Source organism: Lates calcarifer, unplaced genomic scaffold, assembly GCF_001640805.2.
Source record: "Lates calcarifer isolate ASB-BC8 unplaced genomic scaffold, TLL_Latcal_v3 scaffold_20_43, whole genome shotgun sequence".
Classification (NCBI taxonomy): domain Eukaryota; kingdom Metazoa; phylum Chordata; class Actinopteri; family Centropomidae; genus Lates; species Lates calcarifer.
In genome coordinates, this window is record NW_026118149.1 from 538,737 (window position 1) to 563,407 (window position 24,671).

Below are 24,671 nucleotides of genomic sequence, written 5' to 3' on the forward strand. Positions count from 1 at the left end.
GACGTGGACCAGCTCTGATCATGGCTGATACTCACACACTTCACATCATTTACCTCATACCAACCTCATTGTCTTCATTGATTAAAATCATATATCAGAGTTAGAGAAGTTTGTAAATGAAGAAAGAGAGAACAATCAGCCAATCAGATAATCAATCAATCAGTCAATTAATCAATAATCAGGAGTTCATCAGGAACACCATCAGTCTGTCTCCTGAAGCCAGATGAATGTCAGTCAGCTTAGTTTGGGTTTGACTCTGGTTTTTCAGTCTGACACTGACTCACTTTGTGGTTTGGTACGTCACCATGGTAACAGAGTTGATCAACTCGTCTGCTCAAAAAGTCACATCACAAAAATTAATTTTAGACATGTTTAATATACCTATATTCTACTTTATTCATAAAGTCTACTACTTCTGTGAAGCTAAAACTTTGGTAAACCCATTTCATTCACCAGTACAACTCTGTTTTCACACAAGACTTCACGAATTCAAACAAAGATGATAGTGTTCTAAAGAGTTTGATGTAGAACACTTGTGTATAATGTGTTGCAAGTACCTTTAAAAAATAAGTTTCAGAAATGATGAAAATAAATAAAATAAAATAAATTTTTTGCTTCTATCTTCGTCACTGTGACTGACACCAGAACAAATGTATTCCTCATCTGAATAAAAGTGGAGTCTCATTCATCAGATGTGGCTCAGAAAGTTTTCATCGAGATCGAGGAGACATGGATAGGAAAGGAGTTTTTCTTTTACTATTCCACCACAGTCCATGTTTCCATCCTGAATTATTGCAGATTTGTCAATAAAAAAATTGCTAAAATTTTGCACAGACATGTTGGCGTCCACAGACTGCAGAGGTCTGCAGATGTGAAGATCTGAAGGAGGCTGAGCAGAAACCACATTAGATCAGTATTGCTGTGCATTTCTTTACCTGATGAGACAGTCAATAGTACATGGAGGAAGAAGGAACCTACATATCGAGGAGACTTTGTGGATAAGAACAGGGAAATACAAAGCATGGTGTCATCAGCATGGGGTCTTGGTGAGGCTTCCCCATAACAACAGTGGAGATGATAGAAGGAAACATCAGCAGCTGATCTGGGATCATTACTGTGAGGTTTAATAAAACTGACTCAAACTTAACCTGATTATCTTCCACTGTGTTTGTTCTTACAGGGTCCCTGGCTGGGTGATCAGATCTTCCATAGATAAAACCTGTGAGTACTGAAACACTGTCTCCTGTTCATCAACCTGTCATCAGTAACATCTGAACAGACTGTCAGCAGAGCTGCATTATCAGAATAGTTTAGTGTACTGTAATTCGTACTGTCATATGTAGATGATTTTATATGTGAGTCTGCCTCAGTTTGTTATATGGCGATACAGATCAGTGTTGGAGAAATATTCATATTAACACTGTGACTGATTGAAAACAAAGTGCTCAGCCCTGATGTTCATTCATTTGTTAGTTTGTCTGATGAGCTGCTTATATCTACTGAAGGACTGAGGAGATAATGAGAGGCAGGCTGTCAGCAGGTGGAGATGATATGTGGATGTAAACAGGCGAGGAGGATTGGAGGGAAAGGTTGATCCACAGCCAATAGAAAACCAGGAGAGTCTGAGAGGAAGTTGATGACAGGAGGCTTTGAGCTGCAGCTGCTGGACTCTGCTTGCATTCTCTGACTTAATCTCTGACTCAGATCTGATGAGGACACAAACAGTGAACTCTGATTTCTATCGTCTGCTGTGTCTCCTTCTATCAGGTGTCTCTGATGTCAAACTGAACACAAACGACACAAAGAAGCCAGACGTCACTGAAGACAACATAAAGAAGCTGAGTGTCTCTGAGGACGCCACAAAGAAGCTGGAGGTGAGAGAAAAACGATTGTGCTGTGACAGATTTAAGACAACAACAGGCAGCAGGCAGCAGACAGTAAAGTCTGGACTGTGTCAGAATTTGTTAACTAACTGATGTTGTTTCTTTCTGAACCCCAGCCTCCATCAAGTTTCAGACCTGAACTGAAAACTGAATCTGCACAAGTCTCATACAGGTAATCACACAATAAAATCACTTCACACTGTTTTAGTTAAAGTTCCAGTTACTATGTACATAGTTCTGTTTATACTGTTCCTAGTGTTTATAATTTTAACACATTGTTATATATTATCTTGTTTATATCTTGTCTCGTCAACTTAAACAGCTGCTGCAGAAACATTCCAGATGCAACATGCGCTGACTGATGCTGTGGTCTGCTTTGGTCTGTGGGCTACACTTTGACTCAGACTTGATTTCAAACCTAAACAGGAACTCCAGTTGTTTCTGTTGTTTTCCTACAGTTTGTCTCTTTGTCCTCTGGTCTCTCAGGACTCATGAAGTCTGATCTGGGATCAGCACAGTTTCAGGGTTTCACAGGTTGGTTGTGGTCATTCTGCTGTCTCTGTCCTCCAGGTTCAGGTGTCCTGGTCCAGGTGGGTTTGAGTGTTCTTCAACTGGACTGGTGTTTGTTGTGGATAAGGAGGCAGAGCTGTTCTACAGGACCGTACAATGGGATGAGAGCCTCCTCCAATCAGCTGGCAAGACACCTGCAGGGCCTCCGTTCAGTATCCAGTGTCCTGAGGCTGCTGTCTGTGAGCTCCACCTCCCACACTGTGAAACTAAGGATGGTAAATGAATGTTTAAAAGTTAGTCAGTAAAATTGGAAAGATCTTTATGAACGTGTAGCAGTTTGTAAAATAACTGTGTTCAGTACAATTCAAAACAAAGACAGGAAATTGTAATGGAGTTTGATCAAAACACTAAATGTGCACATCCAGACAGATCAAATATGGGACAGGAAATAACATACAACAGGTAAAGGATGGAGGCAAACCTGCACATCCTTGTGATGATTCAGAGTTAATGACAAAAGATTCATTTGAACTCTCTGAACTCAAATGTTAAGAAATGAAGGTATGAACCTGTCAGCAGTAAAACACATTTTAACAGCTCTGTGTTTTAACAGCGTTGCAGGTTAAAGGCCTGCTGTCTGTCGTCCACATCTCTGATGATGGACTGAGCATCTTGGAGCCTCAGGAGATCACAGACACTCATGTGGTGGTGAAGGTCCCTCACCTCTCTGTCTTTGGACTGGTCCGAGATAAAGTTAAACAGTTACTGAGAAAATCAATAAACTGTAATGTTCTGCTGTTCCTGCGACATCTGGCTAAAGAACATCGAGCCCTCGATGTGTTTCTACTGCCTACCAACATCCCTCTGTCAGAGGTAAAGCTGTCCGTGAAGCTGATGTGTTTAACATCAGCTTAAATTTCTATCAGACCTTCTCATGCTGAGAATTTCTGAAACTGAGTTTAAGATTTTATCTCCATTGATATCCTTTAAGCTGTGGTCAACATTTGTTGTTATTTAAACTGCTCAATAAATAACACTGACACTTGACTCTTTGAGCTTTGCCATCAGAATAAAAATGTTCTCTTGCTGCAGGTTAAGGCTCAACATGACGATGCTAAATACATCAGAACCTCTTCTAACTGCCTTCTGAGCACTGGTCAAAGTTACAGTGTCCGCTGTGAACCTGAGGACTTAGAAGTACAGCCTGAGGTGAGTCATGTCTCACACATTTCTAACAACGTTTTACTACAGGTTTGTTAATGATGCTTTTCCTCTGGTTTTCAGCGTGAGCGGTTTCTCTCAAATTATGGACCAAATTACTTTCCAACCTTTGAGGTTTTCCTGACTTCAAACCCAGAGAGAGTCACTGTGATGGTCCAAGATCAGGAGAAGACAGAAGTCTGGAAACGTATTATCTATCTGCCAGGTAAAGTCAACGACTGAAAGCTTTACACTACAGGTCACATTCACACACACATGCTTACAGAGTTTGTTCTATAGGCAGAGAGCTCTGTCACATTTACACACATTCACACATACCTGTGTTGTATTTCCCCCTTATGGTTCAGCCAACATCCTATAATTTATTTATTAGTGATGGAGAAATTTTACAGCCATAGAGCAGGTCTAGACTGTACTCTGGACAAACTACATCTGCTGAGGAAGACCATGTGATGAGATAGAAAGCTCTAGAACAGCTACTGAGTACACCTGTGGTGAGAGGTTGAGTTTACTGAAGATCCTCTTAGTTTCACTGACAGTAGAATAACTGGGACCAAACCAGTCAGATCCAGTAGAAACACCAACAGACAGAGCAGCTGGTTTCTAATGGTCCATCAGACTGACAGGATTCTCTCATTTTACCACAGTGACAAAGACGGATCTCATCAGCATCCTGAATGATCTGACAGACGACGAGTTTGAGAATTTCAAGGGGCACCTGAGATGTGAAGCCCTGGACAACTTTTCACCCATTAAAATGGACCTGATGTTGAAGACAGCGAGGCAACACGCCGTGGATCTGATGGTGCAGAAATATGGATTAGTTGGAGCTGTGGGGGTGATGGGGGAAGGTTTAAAAAGCATCAACAGGAACAATCTGGTGAAGCAGTTACAAGCCGTCAGCTCAGGAGCAGAAGGTCAGTCTCAGGAGGAGAAACACAACACATGAATGAGAAATGCATTTACATCACAACATCTCAGTTTGTTACTGTCAGCCTGTCCTGCATCCAGACACCAGATCTGTGAGATTATTAAAGCTTCAGACTGTGTTTACAGAGGACTCTGTCCGTCTCAGGGTTTAAACATGCAGACGTATAAAAAGACAAGCAGAGGGAGCAGGTTTTTATTTTTCAACGGTTTAATTCACTAAGTCCTAAAAACATGTTGTTTGAATGTTTTCTTAAAAATCCAACCAGGTGTAACAGGATGAGAAACAAAGCTCAGGTTGTCAGCAGGTCAGAGTGTAGTTTTCTGTTTCAGCCACTAGATGGAGACAGAACTGAAAACCAGAAAAACAACAGACCTGAACAGAGCAGAGCTGAACCCGTCGATCAATTCACTGATCAACAGAAAATCAATCAGCAACTAGTTTGATCATCAACTATTTTCAATCAAAAAAGCCAAGCTTTCCCTTGTAGAATCTGAGGTTTTGGACTGTTGGTTGAACAAAACAAGACATTTGAAGACAGATTTGAAGTCAGAGCTGCTGCTGCTCTGTGGCTGTAGTTTAAACTCAGCTGATTTCAATTTGGTCCTGTTGTTGTCATTTCTATGAGTTCTGTGTTTGACGTGTCAGCTGCTGATTGAACACAGGTACTTTTCTTGTTCAGGTTCTGATCCTGGTCCTGGTCCTTGTCCATCAGGATCTCAGAGTGTCTCAGCAGAAGAGAAGCTGATGTCTGTTCGGACTCAGTTTATCAGCAGAGTTTCTGAACCTGTTCTACAGAAGCTGCTGGATAAACTCCTGGAGTGTGGGGTGATAACTGATGATGAGATGGATTTATCAGGAACAGCGAGCAGGGCAGACAAAGCTCGAGTGGTGATCGACACGGTGCGAAGAAAAGGATCAGAGGCCAGTTCAGCTCTGATCTCTGCTCTCTGTGAGGAGGATCGATGGCTTTCAACAGAGCTGAACTTAACGTGAAGCAGGAGCAGAGTATCAGACTGTTTCTGACACTAACACATCTGTAATTCTTCAGTTTCCACTTTTTCTCTGTTCTTTGTGAGTGAATCAGGGTCAGCTGTCCTGGGCTGTCTCACATGATTAATTCAGTATGATGTATATTTCCACAGCACTGATTTTAACAGTCATGTCAGAGAAGAGGTTTAATGTGGTGGTGGACCCCATGTGCACATGTGTCTGTACACTTACTGAATGTTTGTTTCTGGAGCTCTTGTTTTTTGTCTCAGTTAATCTGTGTTGTAGCTGTTGTGGTGATAAATTTAATAACTGAATCGTTGGCAGGTTAGAACAGCGCTTTATGTTCAGTTTGAAAAGGAACACTGGTAGTTAGGGAATATTATACTTCTTTAAACAATGATTCACTGAATTAAAATTAATCACTCAGAATGATCAAGGTCTTGATATAATCACACACTTTATGTATCTCTGTGTTTGGAAATTAATGTTAAAGTGATTTTTTATCTTTTTTAATGGAAAACTCCCAAAATTCTGGAGTCAGAGGACCAAGCAGAAAACCACTGATACAGCGTGGGCACACTCAGTTATTCTGTCATCTAAAGTACAAAACTCCCAGCATCTGACTCACTTAAAACTGGTCCTCAGTGTGTTTTGTTTCTTTAGAAAAGGTGGAGACACTTGTCTCTGTATAACCAGAGCTCTGCAGAGTTCAGTTCAGTCTTCTTTGGTCCATCCCAGGGTCTGCTCTGGTTTATTGATGTTACTGTCTGACAACATTCAATAAATCATTTTGCAGTGGACTCTGTTCATCTCCAGTGGTCTCTGAGTATTTCTAAAAAAGACAGTTTTTTGTAAAGTGTTGAACCAGGACCGAGGCTTTTCACTGACCCTGACCAGACAATAATCTCAACATACGACACTGAGACAGACTGACTCTCAATCTAAAGGACTGACTCATCAGGTGATTGACTGCTGTGATTGGCTGAGGCTGCTGTGGTTCTACACCACAGAAGAAGAAGTAAAGGACACCAACAGAGTAGAGCTGACAGGTGAGTGTGATTGATTTTACTCTGATTTGATTTGATCAGTTTATTGAACGTGAACTCCAGAGCTTTCAGCTGCAGCTTCACCCTGGTTGTGACTGACGTTCAGGAGAAGAACACACAGATTAACACAGATTCACTTTATGTTTCCTGTTAACCTGAAAAACTGTGGACGTGTTACAGATGTGATGCAGCACTGCCACTTTGACCCAGTGGTCACTTGTGGTACTGCATCAGAAAACATTTCCAGACCTCCATCACAAAAGAGACGTCTGTAAAACTGCAGGTTTTTAATGAGCAGGGAAACTGTTCTGAGCATGTGTAGCAACCTGGACAAAGAAAACTCTGTTGGCTTTTCATTAAAGTGAGTGGAAGCCAATAATAATAATAATAATCCCTCTCCCCCTGCTGGTGGTCCTGCTCCTCTGCAGTCTGCTGCTGATGCTGCTGCTGCTGTGGAACTACCATTGTCTGTTCATCTCCTACATCTGCTCCCCACCGGGGAAGGGAGGCGAGGTCGTGACCCCATTCGGTCAGCAGTGACATTACTCACATCAAGACCACCTGGACCTGGTCTGAACTAGTCTCAATCGTTTATACCCAAACATATATCATATCCTCTGAAGTAGCAGAGGTGCAGATACTTGATTCTCAATATATCGGTCAGTTTTGTAAATTGTATGATTATTTTTTTTTTTATTTAAATTATTATTATCCCCTCAATTGCAAGGTGTATAGAATAGGAGATTCACAAGTATGTCTACACTCTTTATCCTGGGGATTAATTTGGTCCCATTGACTCCTATTATAACTACATATTTTTAATATACTGTAATCCTGACATATTATAATGATTTTCCCATGAATACCTAATAAATCTAAGCCTCTACCTTCAAAATACAGGGAAACAGGTTTTAGGTGTGATGACCTCCACCCTCCACCCCAAACCACCAGGGGCAGCAGAAGGCCTGAGGTCTGAACTACGAAGGCAGTTGAACCTCCTCTGGTTTAACTCAGGTTCTCAGGTAAAGTCGGGGTTGACAAACCCTGACTGCCTCGATCTGTGTTAAACGGTACGACGGTGGTTCAGATGTGGGTCAGTTGAGTCGGCGTTAACTTAATCAGAGTTAGTGCGTGTTGATTAAAGGGGCGTGCACCGTATCTCTCAGATGAAGAGCGCACGTTAATTCTGTGGGTTTAGAGGAATTTAAAGAGACTCTAACGACATAATGTCAAACCAACAAAGACAGAGAGACTGGTCACATGTTCTCTGGATTCTTCATCTGTAATATGAGATGGAAGGACACAGAACATATGTGATCATTTCTCAGATACTTGGATTACAGTCAACACGTGGGTCACATGTCTGAGAATGAGCTGTTCCTGTTAATGATGTTCTGCCTGGAACACTCAGGCTGTATATGTATGAATGTAATGCTGTTATGTTCAGTATGAACTTCATGTTAACAGTATTTCAGCCTCAGTGGAAACTGAACCTGGATCAAATAGAAACATTCTACAAAGTGTGTCAGATCACCAGTATCACCCCAGTACAGGAGGTCTGGACCAGCTCTCCGTTTAAAGGGTCCGAGGTCACAGCTGTAGTGTTTTATCACCCAACTTACAGTTTCTGCGGCTTGTTATAAGCTGGTGGCCTAGCTACTAACTGCCTACTTCCAGATGCCTACCCTGCTACCACTGGTGCCACACCCAACTGAGTAGCCCTATGGGCCAAGTATGATCACCAGTCACACCTGTTAACGGCAGCTCTCCTCTTAAGGATCTTTGCACTTGGTATGGTGCTAGGAAAATGTTTAGTGGCTTTGTAAGCTCCAAGGGTCTGTTAATCTGAGAGGCTGAAATAACCTTTAAGAACTTTATAATGTAATACACACTATGACCTGGTATTTTACCTTCACTGAGAAACAGAACAAATGTCCACAATTTAACCTTAGATGCAATTTATGAATTTTATTGAATACAATTTTAGCAAGGGCATAGCATACAGCATATCATATTATAATCTATAAATAATGTAATCAGTTCCACAAAATAATCAGAGTAGTTCTAGAATAAGTACTAGGTCACTAGGATGGGGGAATAATTTGGAAAGAGAAATGAAGGGGTTGGCAGCTTGGCCTTAGCTGACTGATCCTCTTTTCAGGCTGGTCCTGTTAGGGGAGGGTCTCCCGACTCCATCCAAAGTCCCGGAGGACCCCGCCAGTATCACAGTTCCTCTTTTTGGCCTGGTGAACTATGAAATCTTCAGAGGACAAATCCTCTACTGCAGAGGGTGAAAATAACAATCCTTGTAGAACTCCTCTTGCCTCGAGTCCTCTTAGCAGCAAATAGTCTCCAAGATTCCTTCGTTCTAAGTGAAGAAAAGTTTGCAGAATCCAGTTCTCTTGATGATGGCTGAGGAGGGGTCTTCTTTTGGTGATGATCCACCAATGGTCAGCGAAGAGTCCGAATAAGTTGTCTGGTACATCACCTTTTATCTGGTCTTGAACAGCTCTCTATCCCTCTCTTTCTGACTTCTTTCACCAAACCGTTTTTGGTAATGCCAGTTCCAGTGATGCTATGTTGCAATCCTTCTTGGCTTCAAATCTCTACCAATAGTGACCGCACCCATCCTGCACACCGCTTCTTTCAATCATTCTTATTCTTAGTTACCATTGATACAATTAATCATTACTTTTCATAATATTATTAGTACAATTACTCTTTGTCTTTTACACTTTGAATCACAATCAACTGTTTAAATCATATCTCATGATTTTCATACTCTCGTACCGATTTTACAGTGTGCTACCAAACTTCCCTTTTTCTAAGACTGGACAGGCTCTCTGTTACTTTCCAGTCATGTCGCAATCTTACCGTTCTTGCTTAATCACAGTGTCATATGATTTTTATGTATTTCATTCACACACACACATAGTACAATGGTTATAATATCTTTTCTTTTTTTGGTGGGGGTGGGGGGGACTTTAGACAACCCCCGTCCTGCAGAGTCAGCCTCTCTCAGTCGTTGTGCCAGTATCGATTGGTTGTTCCACCTGTGGGGCGGAGCTTAGGTAGAAGTAACACCTGTAACACAGAGTTAACCACGAACATAAACTGCTCGGAGCAGTTTAGAGACACAGCGTAAATTACCATGGCAGCAGACCCCGGGTTAAAAACTATCCATCTTTCGTAGTACAGGTTAACCGGGAAGTTACACCTGAAGTTACTCTGATAAGACAGTATCCTCGCTTCATAGTACAGGCCTCTGGTCCTGGTGTGAATGTGGTTGAGAATATGTTTTTTATCCAGCCAAGGCTGTAACAACATCATCCCAAATATTCCACTTTGCACCTCAATTTTGGAAAAAATATAACATATTATAACAAAAGGGATTAAAAACCTAAAAAATACCTAAGAAAATATTTAAAACTTTATATCTATGGTTAAGATATAGTTGTTGAAAAGATTTGATGCGAAATAATTATATAGAACATTTTTATTACACTTAAGACCTGTTTTGGGACCTAAGGGTAAAAAGTGTAACTTCATTTTATGGGGCCTCAAAGGTTAATGAAGAAAAAAAAAACAACAACAAATTTTTACCTTTGACCTTCCAGTTGTGAAGTTGTGACTGAACCTGTTTCATGTTTGAATTCTTCCTCTCAGTCTGAGTTTCTGTCAGACAGGTTGGACCCCTCTGTTGGCTCAGTGAAAGTGTCAGACACATTGGTTCAGTGGTTATTAATCTTTATGATTAAACTTCCACAGAAAATTAAAGAGTGAAATGATCCCACCTCCAGTCAACTTCCACTGAGATCTGAATCTCTCTCTCTCTTTTAGATCTGTAGAACTGTAGAGCTGTAGTACATACCTGACAGAAAGAATTCACAGTCAGAATTAATTTAGAGTTTGGATTTCAGTTTTGTCTGAGCATCTGGACATTAAACACAACAAAGTGAATCTCCTGATGTCTCACTGTTTCTGACTGCACAACTGTAGTGTAGATCCAGTCCCTGCTAACCAGCACACCGATACACAGTCCACAATCAGCTTTTATTCATTTATTCAGTATTGCCCAACTCTCTGTCTCTACACAAGGAGATAATGCTGATTAATCAGGTGGAATGTGGACTGAGCCTGAACTCTCTCTGTGTTTGTTACTTCCTGCTCTGACAGTTTAGGGTGTGACTGTGTAACAGACCTGTTGGTCCTGATTCCTGTTTCTGAGCTCTCAGTCAGTGTTGGTGGTTTATGTCTCAGACTTACTGACGGCAGAGGAAGAGGAGGACAGAGCAGAGTCTCCAGGATCCACTTCAGTTCAATTCCAACAATTTCCTGCAAGGGATTAATAAAGGATTCTGATTCTGATCCTCAGTACTGGACTCTGAGCTACAAGGTAAGACAGCTACTACAAACCTCTCAGTGTTTCCCAGCAGTTTGTGTCTGTTTTTATGGTTGACAGTAGAGGACTCACTGATCACAGAGGGAGGTTTCTTCAAACTAGGTTGTGCTAATCAAAGCTAAAGATAGTGGGGATAGTGTGTTTTTGGCCCAGTCCAGTTTATTGTCTATGTATACCCCTAGGTACTAAGTAGTATTCCACAATGTTAACACTGACACCATGGATGGAAACAAGATCCACTGGTGCCCTAGTTCTCCTCATGTCCACCTCCAGTCCCTTAGTCTTTGTCACGTTGAGCTGCAGGTGGTTCTGCTCACACCAAGTGACAAAACTTTCCACCACAGCCCTGTACTCAGCCTCCTCACCCTTACTGAGACATCCAACTACTGCAGAAGACCTCTGAAGGTGGCAGGTCTCTGTGCAGTAGCTGAAGTCCGTGGTGTACGGGGTGAAGAGGAAGGGAGAGAGGACAGTCCCCTGCTGAGCCCCAGTATTGGTAATCACACTGTCTGACCTACAGTGCTGCAGGCACACGTACTGTGGTCTGCCAGTCAGGTAATCCAACAAACATGACCCTCACAGTGCTTGCTGGCTCATCCACGTGGGCATAGATGTGGTCATGCAGATAGATGATGGCGTCCTCAAGTCAAATTTATTCATATAGCACCGAATCACAACAGAAGTCTTAGAGGTTTTTTATACAGAACAGGTTTTATACAGAGAGCAAACACTTAATATTGTCTACAGCTGTTCCCACCATGAGCAGCAGCTGGTCACAGTGAAGAGAAAAAACTTCTTTTAAGAGGCAGAAACATCGAGCAGAACCAGAACCAGCCTGACCAGTTGGGCTGAGACAGAGATGATAACAATAACAATGATATTAGTATCAGTAACGGTATTTTGAGTCAAAGTGAATGTTTGTACCAAATTAGAAGAAATTCCCTCAAGCTGTTTCTGTCATGTTCATGAGAATGAGAGGAATCTCTCAGAGATCCAGTCTCAGTTCTGGTCTACATTCTACAGATGTCAGAGGAGGTTCTGGATGAGTTGGACCTGACGAAGTATAAGACAGAGGAGGAACGATGGAGAATGATCCCAGCTGTGAGGAGCTGTAGAAAGGCTCGGTGAGTCCAGACATGATCACTAACATCATCAATCAGTAGATCAGTGGTTCAGTCTAATTCAGATCCACACTCTATTAAATGATTCTCATTATTCTTAGTTTACATCACAAACATGACAGTTCATTGTGTTTTTTATTCTTGAGGTGATTTTCAGTTGGTTGTGTTTGTTGCTGTTCAGTCTATAAATTGTAATTAATTGTCAGATTATTCATTGACCTTCTATCTATGTTGTTCTGACTCTTTCTGGGTTCATGTAAACCTGATCAAACAAATTAGAACTACAACTTCTCCTTCTTTTTCTTTGTAGAAACCAAGAATAAATAAGACACTTACTGTGTATTCAGACTGAGCCAGTGAGGTAGAGTTGCTGTGGGTGGGACAGTAGTTTATTTCAGTTAATGTTCTCCAGAGGGAGTGAACTGGTTGGCAGGCCCAGGTGGTGTGAAGGGAACTGTGCTACCCAGAATGCATTGTGAACAGGAGTCTGTGTTGGCCAATCCCATTTTAAACGTTTGACATTTGGTTCTGTGGGTAGGTTTGTATTGGGTGGGTGGAGGCAGTAATTCTAGGATTGTTTCTGTTGATGATCAGGAGCAGCTTCAGCCAACAACAGAGGTCTGAATCTATCAGAGCAGAGCAGGAGAATTCAGTTTTCTTATTCACACCAAAGGTCAACATCCTGTTCTTCTGATGACATGATGTGAAATCATCAGAATCATCAGAAATGTTCTGGAGTCAGTTTGAAAACAGTGGACAATCAAAATGTTTTTCTAAACCAGATGGCTTCATTCTGACTCTGGGATCAAATCACATGATGGAAACATAAAGGTGACGTCATTTTCCCTCCCTTCATCTGCAAAACAAAGATTCCCATTAAAAGTCTGCAGGTCTGAGAGAGAGTGATGAAAATTATTGTTTCATGTCAAACACAATAAGATGAGATGAGCTGAACCACAGATGTGAAGACCAGATGTTGATCATGTTGTGTTGTCTTATACACTGAGTTTATTTTATCACAATATAAATTTGATCTTATTTTAACGCATTTTATATTTTCTCTAATCACAGACTTAATTACTGTCGACTCTCAGAAACTCACTGTGAAGTTGTGGCCTCAGCTCTGAAGTCCAACCCCTCCCATCTGACAGAACTGGACCTGAGTGAAAACAGAAACCTGAAGGATTCAGGAGTGAAGATACTGTCCACTGGACTGGAGAGTCCAAACTGTAGACTGGAGACTCTGAGGTCAGTTTTTTTTATATATATATATATATATATTCAGTTCAAATCTTCAGTTTTTCATTGGTTCATATATTTTATTTTCTGTGTGAGGATTTAAAACATTAGCTGTTGAAGAGAAAATACAAAAGGAAGAAGGTCTGCTCAGCCTGAGTTTGTATAGATGGAGCCTGTGGTGGAGCTGCAGAGTTTAAGAGCTGAAGTCACTACGTCTTTATTGAAGCAGCAGCATGTTGTCATTAATATTAATGAGAGCTGTTTTTCTTTTTGCGTCTCTGACTGTTTTTAACCTGCATCCTGTTGGTTCAGGTGTTTGGAGTTTCCAGTTTCTAAACTTGTTCATTCTAAACCTTCAGCTCTGAACAGATGATGAAACATTGAATGGATTCAAGCAGGAACTTTGTCTCCTAAACTCACATCTTTAATTCTTTATTCAGGTTGAAGAACTGCAGTTTGTCAAAGATCAGCTGTTCTTCTCTGGTCTCAGCTCTGAAGTCCAACCCCTCCCATCTGAGACATCTGGAGCTGAGTAACAACAACCTGCAGGATTCAGGAGTGAAGGAGCTGTGTGGTTTTCTGCAGAGTTCAGACTGTAGACTGGAGACTCTGAGGTCAGTTCACTGTCTGTTACTGTTGGAGATCTTATATCTTTAATCCACAACTGAACCTCATTTATTTTCACACAGAACTTGAATCCATTCATTTAGAATGAATGACATTTTAAATAGTGGTTGTTTCATATTGTCAGTTGTTCTGATCTCACACTGAGAATTATTCCTTCAGGTTCAGTTCATTTCAGTCAGTTGTCATGAATAATGTCTGTTCACTTCAATCAAACTCTCACAACTATTATTATTATTATTATTATTATTATTATGAACTAGTCTGTATGTGACTTTTCTGCTGAACATTTTCCAGCTACAGTCACAAATTCATTTAGCAACCACAGCTAGCTAGTACTACTAATACTGTGTTTAGTTTTGGATTTCCTGAGCTGATCTGCAGGACAGAGACCAGGACCAAGACCTTTGTTACTGGATCAGGACTGGATATTTAAAGTTTGATCCATTTCACTCATCAATCAAAGTATTGTAGGAAGTTTTTAGTCCAACGTGTCTGATGTGATATTGATCCTGTAGTTAGAGACTGACTGAGGTCAGCAGCAGGTTCTGAATCAGTGTTGACATGAACAGGTGTCTGAATGTTGAGCTGACATTTGGATGATGTCTGTAGAAAGCTGACATTATGATGATCCACAATAACAGAAGGACAAAGTCACTCTACTCATTTTAGACTAAACATCATTGATTAGGACAGATCTGATTGATTATCAATGATTTGATTGATTGTTTTATTCTTTATTCAGGTTGAGTTACTGCTGGTTGTCAAAGACCAGCTGTTCTTCTCTGGTCTCAGCTCTGAAGTCCAACTCCTCCCATCTGAGAGAACTGGACCTGAGTCTCAACAAGCTGCAGGATTCAGGAGTGAAGGATCTGTGTGGTTTTCTGCAGAGTCCAGACTGTAGACTGGAGACTCTGAGGTCAGTTCACTGTCTGTTACTGTTGGAGATCTTATATCTTGTACGATCTGCTGCTTTAAGGACTCATGTCCCCTACGTACACACGAAACAACATGGCATACTTACGGGGAAAGCTGCTGGAAGAAGCCCTGTCTGTTCCCATGTTGGAGTAGCCTGTCAAATGTGGCAGAGAGAGAAACAGACCATCAGTGTGTTAGTTGGTAGTTACAACTGTTCAGATACATCTAGATTATCTGTCTCCACAACTGAACCTGCACAATTCCCACTAATGTATAAAGCAGCACTGTACTGTATAAAAGTAACACAACAGCTACAGTCACAAATTCATTTAGCAACCACAGCTAGCTACTACTACTATTATTATTATTATTATTATTATTATTATTAACTTGTCTGTATGTGACATTTCTGCTGAGCATTTTCCAAAGTATTCCATTAAATCATCTGTAATTTGGGATTAAAACAGTTTGTGTTGAGTTTAATCTGTGTTTAGTTTTGGATTTCCTGATCCAAAAAGTCACTCTACTCATTTTAGACATTAAACATTAAACATCATTGATCAGGACACATCTGATTGATTATCAATGATTTGATTGACATGTCTTTATTCAGGTTGAGTTGGTGCAGTTTGTCAGAGATCAGCTGTTCTTCTCTGGTCTCAGCTCTGAAGTCCAACCCCTCCCATCTGAGAGAACTGGACCTGAGTGAAAACTACCGCCTACAGAACCCACACGTGAAGCCTCTGTGTGATCTTGTGGAGAGTCCAGACTGTAGACTGGAGACTCTGAGGTCAGTAGAGTCAGTCCATGCTGCTTTCATCAGCGTTGTAGATAGTGCGCAGGTGAAAGAAGGCAGTCCTAGAAGTTTGTTTTATGTGTGAGTTAAAGGACATATCCTGATCAAAGATGACTCCCAGGTTCTTTACAGTGGAGCTGGGAACCAGGGCAATGCCGTCTAATGGAACTACATCATTAGAAAATTTATTTCTTCAATTCAATAGTAAAAAGTTGCTTGTCATCCAAGTTTTAATGTCCCTAAGGCCTGAAGGTTAGCTAACCTAGCCTATCAGATAGACAGAAACCAGTTTAGTGCGGTTCCTTTAATGCCAATAACAACAGTGGGGATGGTAGAAGGAAACATCAGCAATTGATCATGTTTAATAAAACTGACTCAAACTAAACCTGATTATCTTCCATGTGTTTGTTCTTTCAGGGTCCCTGGCAGGGTGATCAGATCTTCCATAGATAAAACCTGTGAGTACTGAAACACTGTCTCCTGTTCATCAACCTGTAACACTGTGACTGATTGAAAACAAAGTGCGCAGCCCTGATGTTCATTAATGTTTGGAAACATCTGACAGTTTAGTTTGTCTGATGAGCTGCTTATATCCACTGAAGGACTGAGGAGATAATGAGAGGCAGGCTGTCAGCAGGTGGAGATGAGGTGTGGATGTAAACAGGTGAGCAGGATTTGACAAAAAGGTCTGAGGACACCTGGTGGACAGGTGGAGAATGACAGGTCTAGAAAGCGTCTTCTTCCTTCCTCATCTCCTGCTTCTTTCAGTCTAGCGCTCAGCTACATTTGTTTCTGTCTCACGCTGTAAAATCCTCATTAATGAAAATCCTGCTGCCTGCAGGTTTTCTCTCTCTTCACAGTTTACTGTGACCTGTTGACTGGTTAGAGAATAGCGAGAGAAGAACATAGCATAACACAGGTTCCATATAAGATGTGAGGTGATGCCAGTAATACAGCAGTAGTAATGATAGTAGTGATAAAGTATTAACTGCTAACATAGCAATATAACTAATAGCAGTATAAGTAATTTCTAATTCTAGCAGCAGGTGTTGAGTGGAGTTGTAGGAGCAGCAGGAGACTTGTCATCACAGATCAGACTCTACAGCTCCAGAGGAAGAAATACCTGCAGAAAGAGACAGAAGAGGAGACAGAGACAGAAGAGCACAATACTACAGGAAAGGGGAGATACTGAGTTAGTAATGTATTTATCAGATATGTATCCATACTGTGGAGAGAGAGAGAGAGAGAGAGAGAGAGAGAGAGAAGCTCAGTGCATCATGGGAGATCTCCCGGTAGTCTAGGCCTATAGCAGCATAACTAAGGGATGGTTCAAGCCTGAGCCAACCCTAACTATAAGCTTTGTCAAAGAGGAAGGTTTTAAGCCGACTCTTAAAGGTTGAATAAAGGCAGCCACAAACAGTAAGCATATCCATGTTACTGACTCAGGATCAGATATCTGACATGTCTGCTCAGGTAGATCCACAGCCAATAGAAAACCAGGAGAGTCTGAGAGGAAAGTGATGACAGGAGGCTTTGAGCTGCAGCTGCTGGACTCTGCTCACATTCTCTGACTTAATCTCTGACTCAGATCTGATGAGGACACAAACAGTGAACTCTGATTTCTATTGTCTGCTGTGTCTCCTTCTATCAGGTGTCTCTGACGTCAAACTGAACACAAACGACACAAAGAAGCCAGACGTCACTGAAGACAACATAAAGAAGCTGAAACTGGAGGTGAGAGAAAAACGATTGTGTTGTGACAGATTTAAGACAACAACAGCCAGCAGGCAGCAGAGAGCAAATATTCAAAGAACTGAACAGATATCTGCTGTAGCTGAGGATGTCTCCATCCCTTGTACAGGTGGAGAGAGAGAGATGCATAAAGATCCTCTTTGGATCAGAAAACATCTGTTGTTTGATTTTTGCATTGTGTTAGAGAGAAGTCTGATGAAGTTTTTTGCTTCCATGTCATAATCCTCAGTAGCCTTTCTTTACAGACTGCAGAATGGAAATAATTACAGTGACACCTTAAACACTCTCTGTCCTCTCAGACTGCAGTTTCTCACTGAGCTTCAGTAAAGTCTGGACTGTGTCAGAATTTGTCAACTGATGTTGTTTCTTTCTGAACCCCAGCCTCCATCAAGTTTCAGACCTGAACTGAAAACTGAATCTGCACAAGTTTCATACAGGTAATCACACAATAAAATCACTTCACACTGTTTTAGTTAAAGTTCCAGTCTGTTATGTGTCAATGTGTTTATAATTTTAACACATTGTTATATATTATCTTGTTTATATCTTGTCTCGTCAACTTAAACAGCTGCTGCAGAAACATTCCAGATGCAACATGCGCTGACTGATGCTGTGGTCTGCTTTGGTCTGTGGGCTACACTTTGACTCAGACTTGATTTCAAACCTAAACAGGAACTCCAGTTGTTTCTGTTGTTTTCCTACAGTTTGTCTTTTTGTCCTCTGGTCTCTCAGGACTCATGAAGTCTGATCTGGGATCAGCACAGTTTCAGGGTTTCACAGGTTGGTTGTGGTCATTCTGCTGTCTGTGTCCTGCAGGTTCAGGTGTCCTGGTCCAGGTGGGTTTGAGTGTTCTTCAACTGGACTGGTGTTTGTTGTGGATAAGGAGGCGGAGCTGTTCTACAGGACCGTCCAATGGGATGAGAGCCTCCTCCAATCAGCTGGCAAGACACCTGCAGGGCCTCCGTACAGTATCCAGTGTCCTGAGGCTGCTGTCTGTGAGCTCCACCTCCCACACTGTGAAACTAAGGATGGTAAATGAATGTTTAAAAGTTAGTCAGTAAAATTGGAAAGATCTTTATGAACGTGTAGCAGTTTGTAAAATAACTGTGTTCAGTACAATTCAAAACAAAGACAGGAAATTGTAATGGAGTTTGATCAAAACACTAAATGTGCACATCCAGACAGATCAAATATGGGACAGGAAATAACATACAACAGGTAAAGGATGGAGGCAAACCTGCACATCCTTGTGATGATTCAGAGTTAATGACAAAAGATTCATTTGAACTCTCTGAACTCAAATGTTAAGAAATGAAGGTATGAACCTGTCAGCAGTAAAACACATTTTAACAGCTCTGTGTTTTAACAGCGTTGCAGGTTAAAGGCCTGCTGTCTGTCGTCCACATCTCTGATGATGGACTGAGCATCTTGGAGCCTCAGGAGATCACAGACACTCATGTGGTGGTGAAGGTCCCTCACCTCTCTGTCTTTGGACTGGTCCGAGATAAAGTTAAACAGTTACTGAGAAAATCAATAAACTGTAATGTTCTGCTGTTCCTGCGACATCTGGCTAAAGAACATCGAGCCCTCGATGTGTTTCTACTGCCTACCAACATCCCTCTGTCAGAGGTAAAGCTGTCCGTGAAGCTGATGTGTTTAACATCAGCTTAAATTTCTATCAGACCTTCTCATGCTGAGAATTTCTGAAACTGAGTTTAAGATTTTATCTCCATTGATATCCTTTAAGCTGTGGTCAACATTTGTTGTTATTTAAACTGCTCAATAAATAACACTGACACTTGACTCTTTGAGCTTTGCCATCAGAATAAAAATGTTCTCTTGCTGCAGGTTAAGGCTCAACATGACGATGCTAAATACATCAGAACCTCTTCTAACTGCCTTCTGAGCACTGGTCAAAGTTACAGTGTCCGCTGTGAACCTGAGGACTTAGAAGTACAGCCTGAGGTGAGTCATGTCTCACACATTTCTAACAACGTTTTACTACAGGTTTGTTAATGATGCTTTTCCTCTGGTTTTCAGCGTGAGCGGTTTCTCTCAAATTATGGACCAAATTACTTTCCAACCTTTGAGGTTTTCCTGACTTCAAACCCAGAGAGAGTGACTGTGATGATCCAAGACCAAAAGAAGCGACAAATCTGGAAACGTATTATCTATCTGCCAGGTAAAGTCAACCACTGAAAGCTTTACACTACAGGTCACATTCACACACTGATGGATGGATATATATATATATATATATATATATATATATATATATATATATATATATGTGTGTGTGTGTGTGTGTGTGTGTGTACATAATTATTCTTGTTCATCTGTCAGTGCTCCAGGTATGAACTCTCACCTCTGTTTGATGGTGCTCCTCTACAGTCACTCAGTGATATCATCAGTAACACTGTTCATGATCTGGTTCCAGACTGTGACCACATGTGGTTCACTGAAATAAGTCAAACAGCACATTCTATCCTGCCAACCAAACATGTAAACACACCAGAGTTCATTAAACCCATCAGAACAGGTTCAGTGTGAAAGCTACATGGACCCTGCAGTGAGACAGTTTCAGAATCAACTTTTTATTCTCCACTTTTAAGCCAGCAGGATTTAGAAATATGTCAATTTTAACATCTATGTTTCCATGACAGAGCTGTGGTAAAGGTTGAGTTTACTGAAGATCCTCTTAGTTTCACTGACCAGTCAGATCCAGTAGAAACACCAACAGACAGAGCAGCTGGTTTCTAACGGTCCATCAGACTGACAGGATTCTCTTATTTTACCACAGTGACAAAGACGGATCTCATCAGCATCCTGAATGATCTGACAGACGACGAGTTTGAGAACTTCAAGGGGCACCTGAGATGTGAAGCCCTGGACAACTTCTCACCCATTAAAATGGACCTGCTGTTGAAGACAGCGAGGCAACACGCCGTGGATCTGATGGTGCAGAAATATGGATTAGTTGGAGCTGTGGGGGTGATGGGGGAAGGTTTAAAAAGCATCAACAGGAACAATCTGGTGAAGCAGTTACAAGCCGTCAGCTCAGGAGCAGAAGGTCAGTCTCAGGAGGAGAAACACAACACATGAATGAGAAATGCATTTACATCACAACATCTCAGTTTGTTACTGTCAGCCTGTCCTGCATCCAGACACCAGATCTGTGAGATTATTAAAGCTTCAGACTGTGTTTACAGAGGACTCTGTCCGTCTCAGGGTTTAAACATGCAGACGTATAAAAAGACAAGCAGAGGGAGCAGGTTTTTATTTTTCAACGGTTTAATTTACTAAGTCCTAAAAACATGTTGTTTGAATGTTTTCTTAAAAATCCAACCAGGTGTAACAGGACGAGAAACAAAGCTCAGGTTGTCAGCAGGTCAGAGTGTAGTTTTCTGTTTCAGCCACTAGATGGAGACAGAACTGAAAACCAGAAAAACAACAGACCTGAACAGAGCAGAGCTGAACCCGTCGATCAATTCACTGATCAACAGAAAATCAATCAGCAACTAGTTTGATCATCAACTATTTTCAATCAAAAAAGCCAAGCTTTCCCTTGTAGAATCTGAGGTTTTGGACTGTTGGTTGAACAAAACAAGACATTTGAAGACAGATTTGAAGTCAGAGCTGCTGCTGCTCTGTGGCTGTAGTTTAAACTCAGCTGATTTCAATTTGGTCCTGTTGTTGTCATTTCTATGAGTTCTGTGTTTGACGTGTCAGCTGCTGATTGAACACAGGTACTTTTCTTGTTCAGGTTCTGATCCTGGTCTTGGTCCTTGTCCATCAGGATCTCAGAGTGTCTCAGCAGAAGAGAAGCTGAAGTCTGTTCGGACTCAGTTTGTCAGCAGAGTTTCTGAACCTGTTCTACAGAAGCTGCTGGATAAACTCCTGGAGTGTGGGGTGATAACTGATGATGAGATGGATTTATCAGGAACAGCGAAAAGGGCAGCCAAAGCTCGAGTGGTGATCGACACGGTGCGAAGAAAAGGATCAGAGGCCAGTTCAGCTCTGATCTCTGCTCTCTGTGAAGAGGATCAATGGCTTTCAACAGAGCTGAACTTAACGTGAAGCAGGAGCAGAGTTGCTGTTCTTTGTGAGTGAATCAGGGTCAGCTGTCCTGGGCTGCCTCACATGATTATTTCAGTATAATGTATGTAGGGTTACGGTCTGTACAGTGACTGAATATGTTTGTTTCTGGAGCAGTGTATTGCAGCTGTTTCCTGTTGTTAGTTAAGTTCAAACTGAGAAACCATCACAGAACATTAGATTAAATCTGCATCAAATAATCTCAACATACGACGACATCGACACTGAGAACAGTGTGAGAACAGCATCATCTAGCTGCTCAGGAGAAAAACTAAAGGCCTTCATTTATACTGATCTGAGGACAGTCTGAGTCAGAGCTGAACAATTGTGATGCCTTCACTTACTGAAGTGCATGAAGGCATCAGAAACTGGTGAATAGGGTGAAACAGGTGAAAACAAAATGAGGTGTTGAACTTTTTCTTTTCTTGTAGGTTGTGAAGCAGAAAAAACAGCAGTCAGCAGCTGCAGAGGTGTGTCAGATATTAATTTAGTGCTGGTCACACTCATGAAAATGACAGAAATGATAAGTATAACAGCTGCTGGTCAACCTGGCTTCCAAAGACAATAACCTGCTGCTGCCTTGAGAGGGCGGTAAAGTACATTACATTCTTGTCCTGGGAGGTTGCTGTGGTCTGCTCTTAGATTCACCAACCACTCAGCATCAGTGTTGTGTGATGCCGCTTCCTTCCATATGTCCTTCCAGTATTGCTCAGTCTCTGGATGAGTTTCTGGAGAACAGGGCATTTTTATGTTGGCAGAACTGTGAGTCTTTGTTCGTCTCTACAGCGTCACTTATGGACATGGACCAGACTCTCATCACATCCTTCTGCACCTTTGTTAGCCCTCTAACGTCTCTCTGGGCTTCCTTAATCTTTGCTTCAACCATCTTCCTCATGGGGGGTACTCCCTGTATGTTGCCCTCTTGATCTTATACCCAAGAGTCTCCAGGATTACTGTTGCAGCAGCAAATACAAGTTCATTTGTTTTCACCAAATCCACTCATTTCAATGCATGTGATTTAAAAGCAATATGTTAGTGTGATCATGAACCTACATTGTTTCCCGTTCTTAAGGCTCTTTTTTGTAGTTTGCATATTGAATATTAGATCCTGTTGTAGGCGTTACCCCACACCTCCAGTGATTCAGATTCCAATGTAGTTTATGATCTAATATCAAACCCAGACATTTATTTTAATTTACTCTCTTAATATTAATATTGTCTATCATTACATGTATTTGTGTATTTATTTTATTTATTTCAATTTATTTTGTTCATAAAATATTCTTAAAAAAATATTTGTACAGGTTACCCATAGTATCTGTACATTAACACTCAGCCCCCCGTGTTCAAATAAAGTCAAATAATACACTTACTAAAAGCCTTGAACAGTTTAAGTTAAGTGCATGTTCCAGCGTCCTCTTTAGACTGTAATTTATGTTCAGATGGACTCAGAGCTGCTGTTACCTGTACAGGTAAAGACCAGTTTCACCTGAGAGCTGGTTCAGACTCGTTCAAACCCACAAAGTACAGAAAAACCCAACAACAATAACTGTGTTAAAGTGTGTGTCTGAAAGCTGACTGCGTATCTGACAGCAGACATGTTGTTAGAGCCATCAGGGAAAAGTACAGAGAGCAGACTGAAGCCTGACACCAGCAGCCACAAACCCTCCATTACAGCTCTATTTCTGTCTGACAGACGACTGGTTTATTTTCAGAGTTTTGCTTTGGAGTGGTGAAGCTATAAAAGTGACAAACCAGCAGATTTACAGATGAATAAACTGAGAGTGTTTAAACTTCAGAGTCTGAGAGAGTTGATGAGGATCAGAAATCATTTTCTTTGTTTTCATCATTGTAACTTCAAACATGGCCTCCTAAAGCCATAACACAACACACAGGTTCATCCTTTAAAGCGACTAACCCTGGAAACTTTCAAGAGCCCCTAAAATGCCCTGAGAAGACTCCAGAAGACCTTAAGGACTTGAAGATCTCCTGAAACATCCCAAGGAGTCCTCAAAACTTTTCAAAAACACCAGAACCCTTTTGAGGAACACCAGGAAGAAACCCTTGAACCTACTCATACACGGGTCGTCTAGGTCCTAAATACCTATCAACTCACTCTAGGAACTCCTGGGTTTCTTCAACAAACCCCATAAACCAAGTTCCTGGAACCTGCTCATGGCATATCTAATGACTTCCATTCAAGAACCCCAAATCCCTGGAATATTTTTTTCAAGGATCTCTGGGACCTTCCAATCAAGTCCTACAAACTAGCTGAAAATCCCTGGAACCACTTAAAATGCAGTTAAGTACCTCAAAGTTCCTTAGAACCTGGTCAAAAATCCCCTGATGCAACCAAGAATCCTTCTTGAAAGACCTCTGAACCCTCTTCACAACGACCTCTGGAATTCTTCTGCAAATGCCCCACATGTCAAGGAAATCTAAAAACTTTATGAAGGAATCAAAAAGCCCATTGAAGCACCACATGAATCCATTAAAGTAACCACAGAGTCCCAGTTAAAAAACTCAAAACCCCTGAACAACCTCATGGACCCCAAGAAAATCTTTTAAACCTCCCTTATCACCCCTGTAACGTCCTCAGGTGTTCCTGGAACCCTTTCAAAACATCTTAAGAATTCCCTTGAGGGAAACTGGAGAGCCTTAGAAAGATTTATAGATCCACAGGATCCCCAGAGGTTCCTTGAAGGACCTCTATAACAGAACCTGTGGAACTGTAGAAACCCTAAAACCACCTGGAGGACCCTGGGAACCTTTCCAGACCTGAAAATCTGATTCCTGCCTGGTGATGAGTTTAACAGCTGTCAGGTCTGGTGGGGGGAAGGGAGCGCGAGCTGCACAACTGCTGCTGCTGCGCGTGGAAGAGACTTCAAAAAGTCTGTCAGGTGAGACACAACAAGACCGGAAATGAGAATGCAGTGCCTTCAAAATAAAACCTAAACATGGATGGTATATATTTCTCTCTTTCTTTCTACATTTATTTGTTGATAAATCAACCAGACAACTGAGACAAAATTAATTTGCAACAACTAAATTAATCTTTAAGTAGAAATGTCCAAAATTCACTGGTTGAAGCTTCACAACTGTTAAAATTTAGTTTTTAACCTTTTTGTGATAAACTAAAACCA

The 24,671-nt window shown here is 41.3% G+C and overlaps 1 protein-coding gene across 6 annotated transcripts in view; it reads left to right on the forward strand.

The window, feature by feature from the left end:
• The window catches only part of LOC108894854 (uncharacterized), a 37,413-nt gene extending 14,087 nt beyond the window's left edge, over positions 1–23,326 (forward strand). Inside the window, exons 10-21 of one of the 6 annotated variants that reach the window (XM_051069458.1) lie at positions 13,784–13,957; positions 14,713–14,886; positions 15,499–15,675; positions 16,099–16,139; positions 17,333–17,415; positions 17,815–17,870; positions 18,250–18,464; positions 18,803–19,062; positions 19,282–19,398; positions 19,474–19,615; positions 20,234–20,503; positions 21,197–23,326. In XM_051069458.1, the coding sequence (XP_050925415.1) occupies positions 13,784–13,957; positions 14,713–14,886; positions 15,499–15,675; positions 16,099–16,139; positions 17,333–17,415; positions 17,815–17,870; positions 18,250–18,464; positions 18,803–19,062; positions 19,282–19,398; positions 19,474–19,615; positions 20,234–20,503; positions 21,197–21,510 (2,023 nt within the window). In that variant the 3' untranslated portion in view covers positions 21,511–23,326. Of the gene's footprint in view, positions 1–1,180; positions 1,222–1,767; positions 1,875–1,999; positions 2,056–2,453; positions 2,669–3,006; positions 3,267–3,485; positions 3,603–3,677; positions 3,820–4,261; positions 4,532–5,224; positions 6,349–13,783; positions 13,958–14,712; positions 14,887–15,498; positions 15,676–16,098; positions 16,140–17,332; positions 17,416–17,814; positions 17,871–18,249; positions 18,465–18,802; positions 19,063–19,281; positions 19,399–19,473; positions 19,616–20,233; positions 20,504–21,196 lie in introns of those variants that run through there. The other 5 variants (XM_051069463.1, XM_051069461.1, XM_051069462.1 and 2 more) reach the window with 5 other exon arrangements.
• The last annotated feature ends 1,345 nt before the right edge of the window (positions 23,327–24,671 follow it).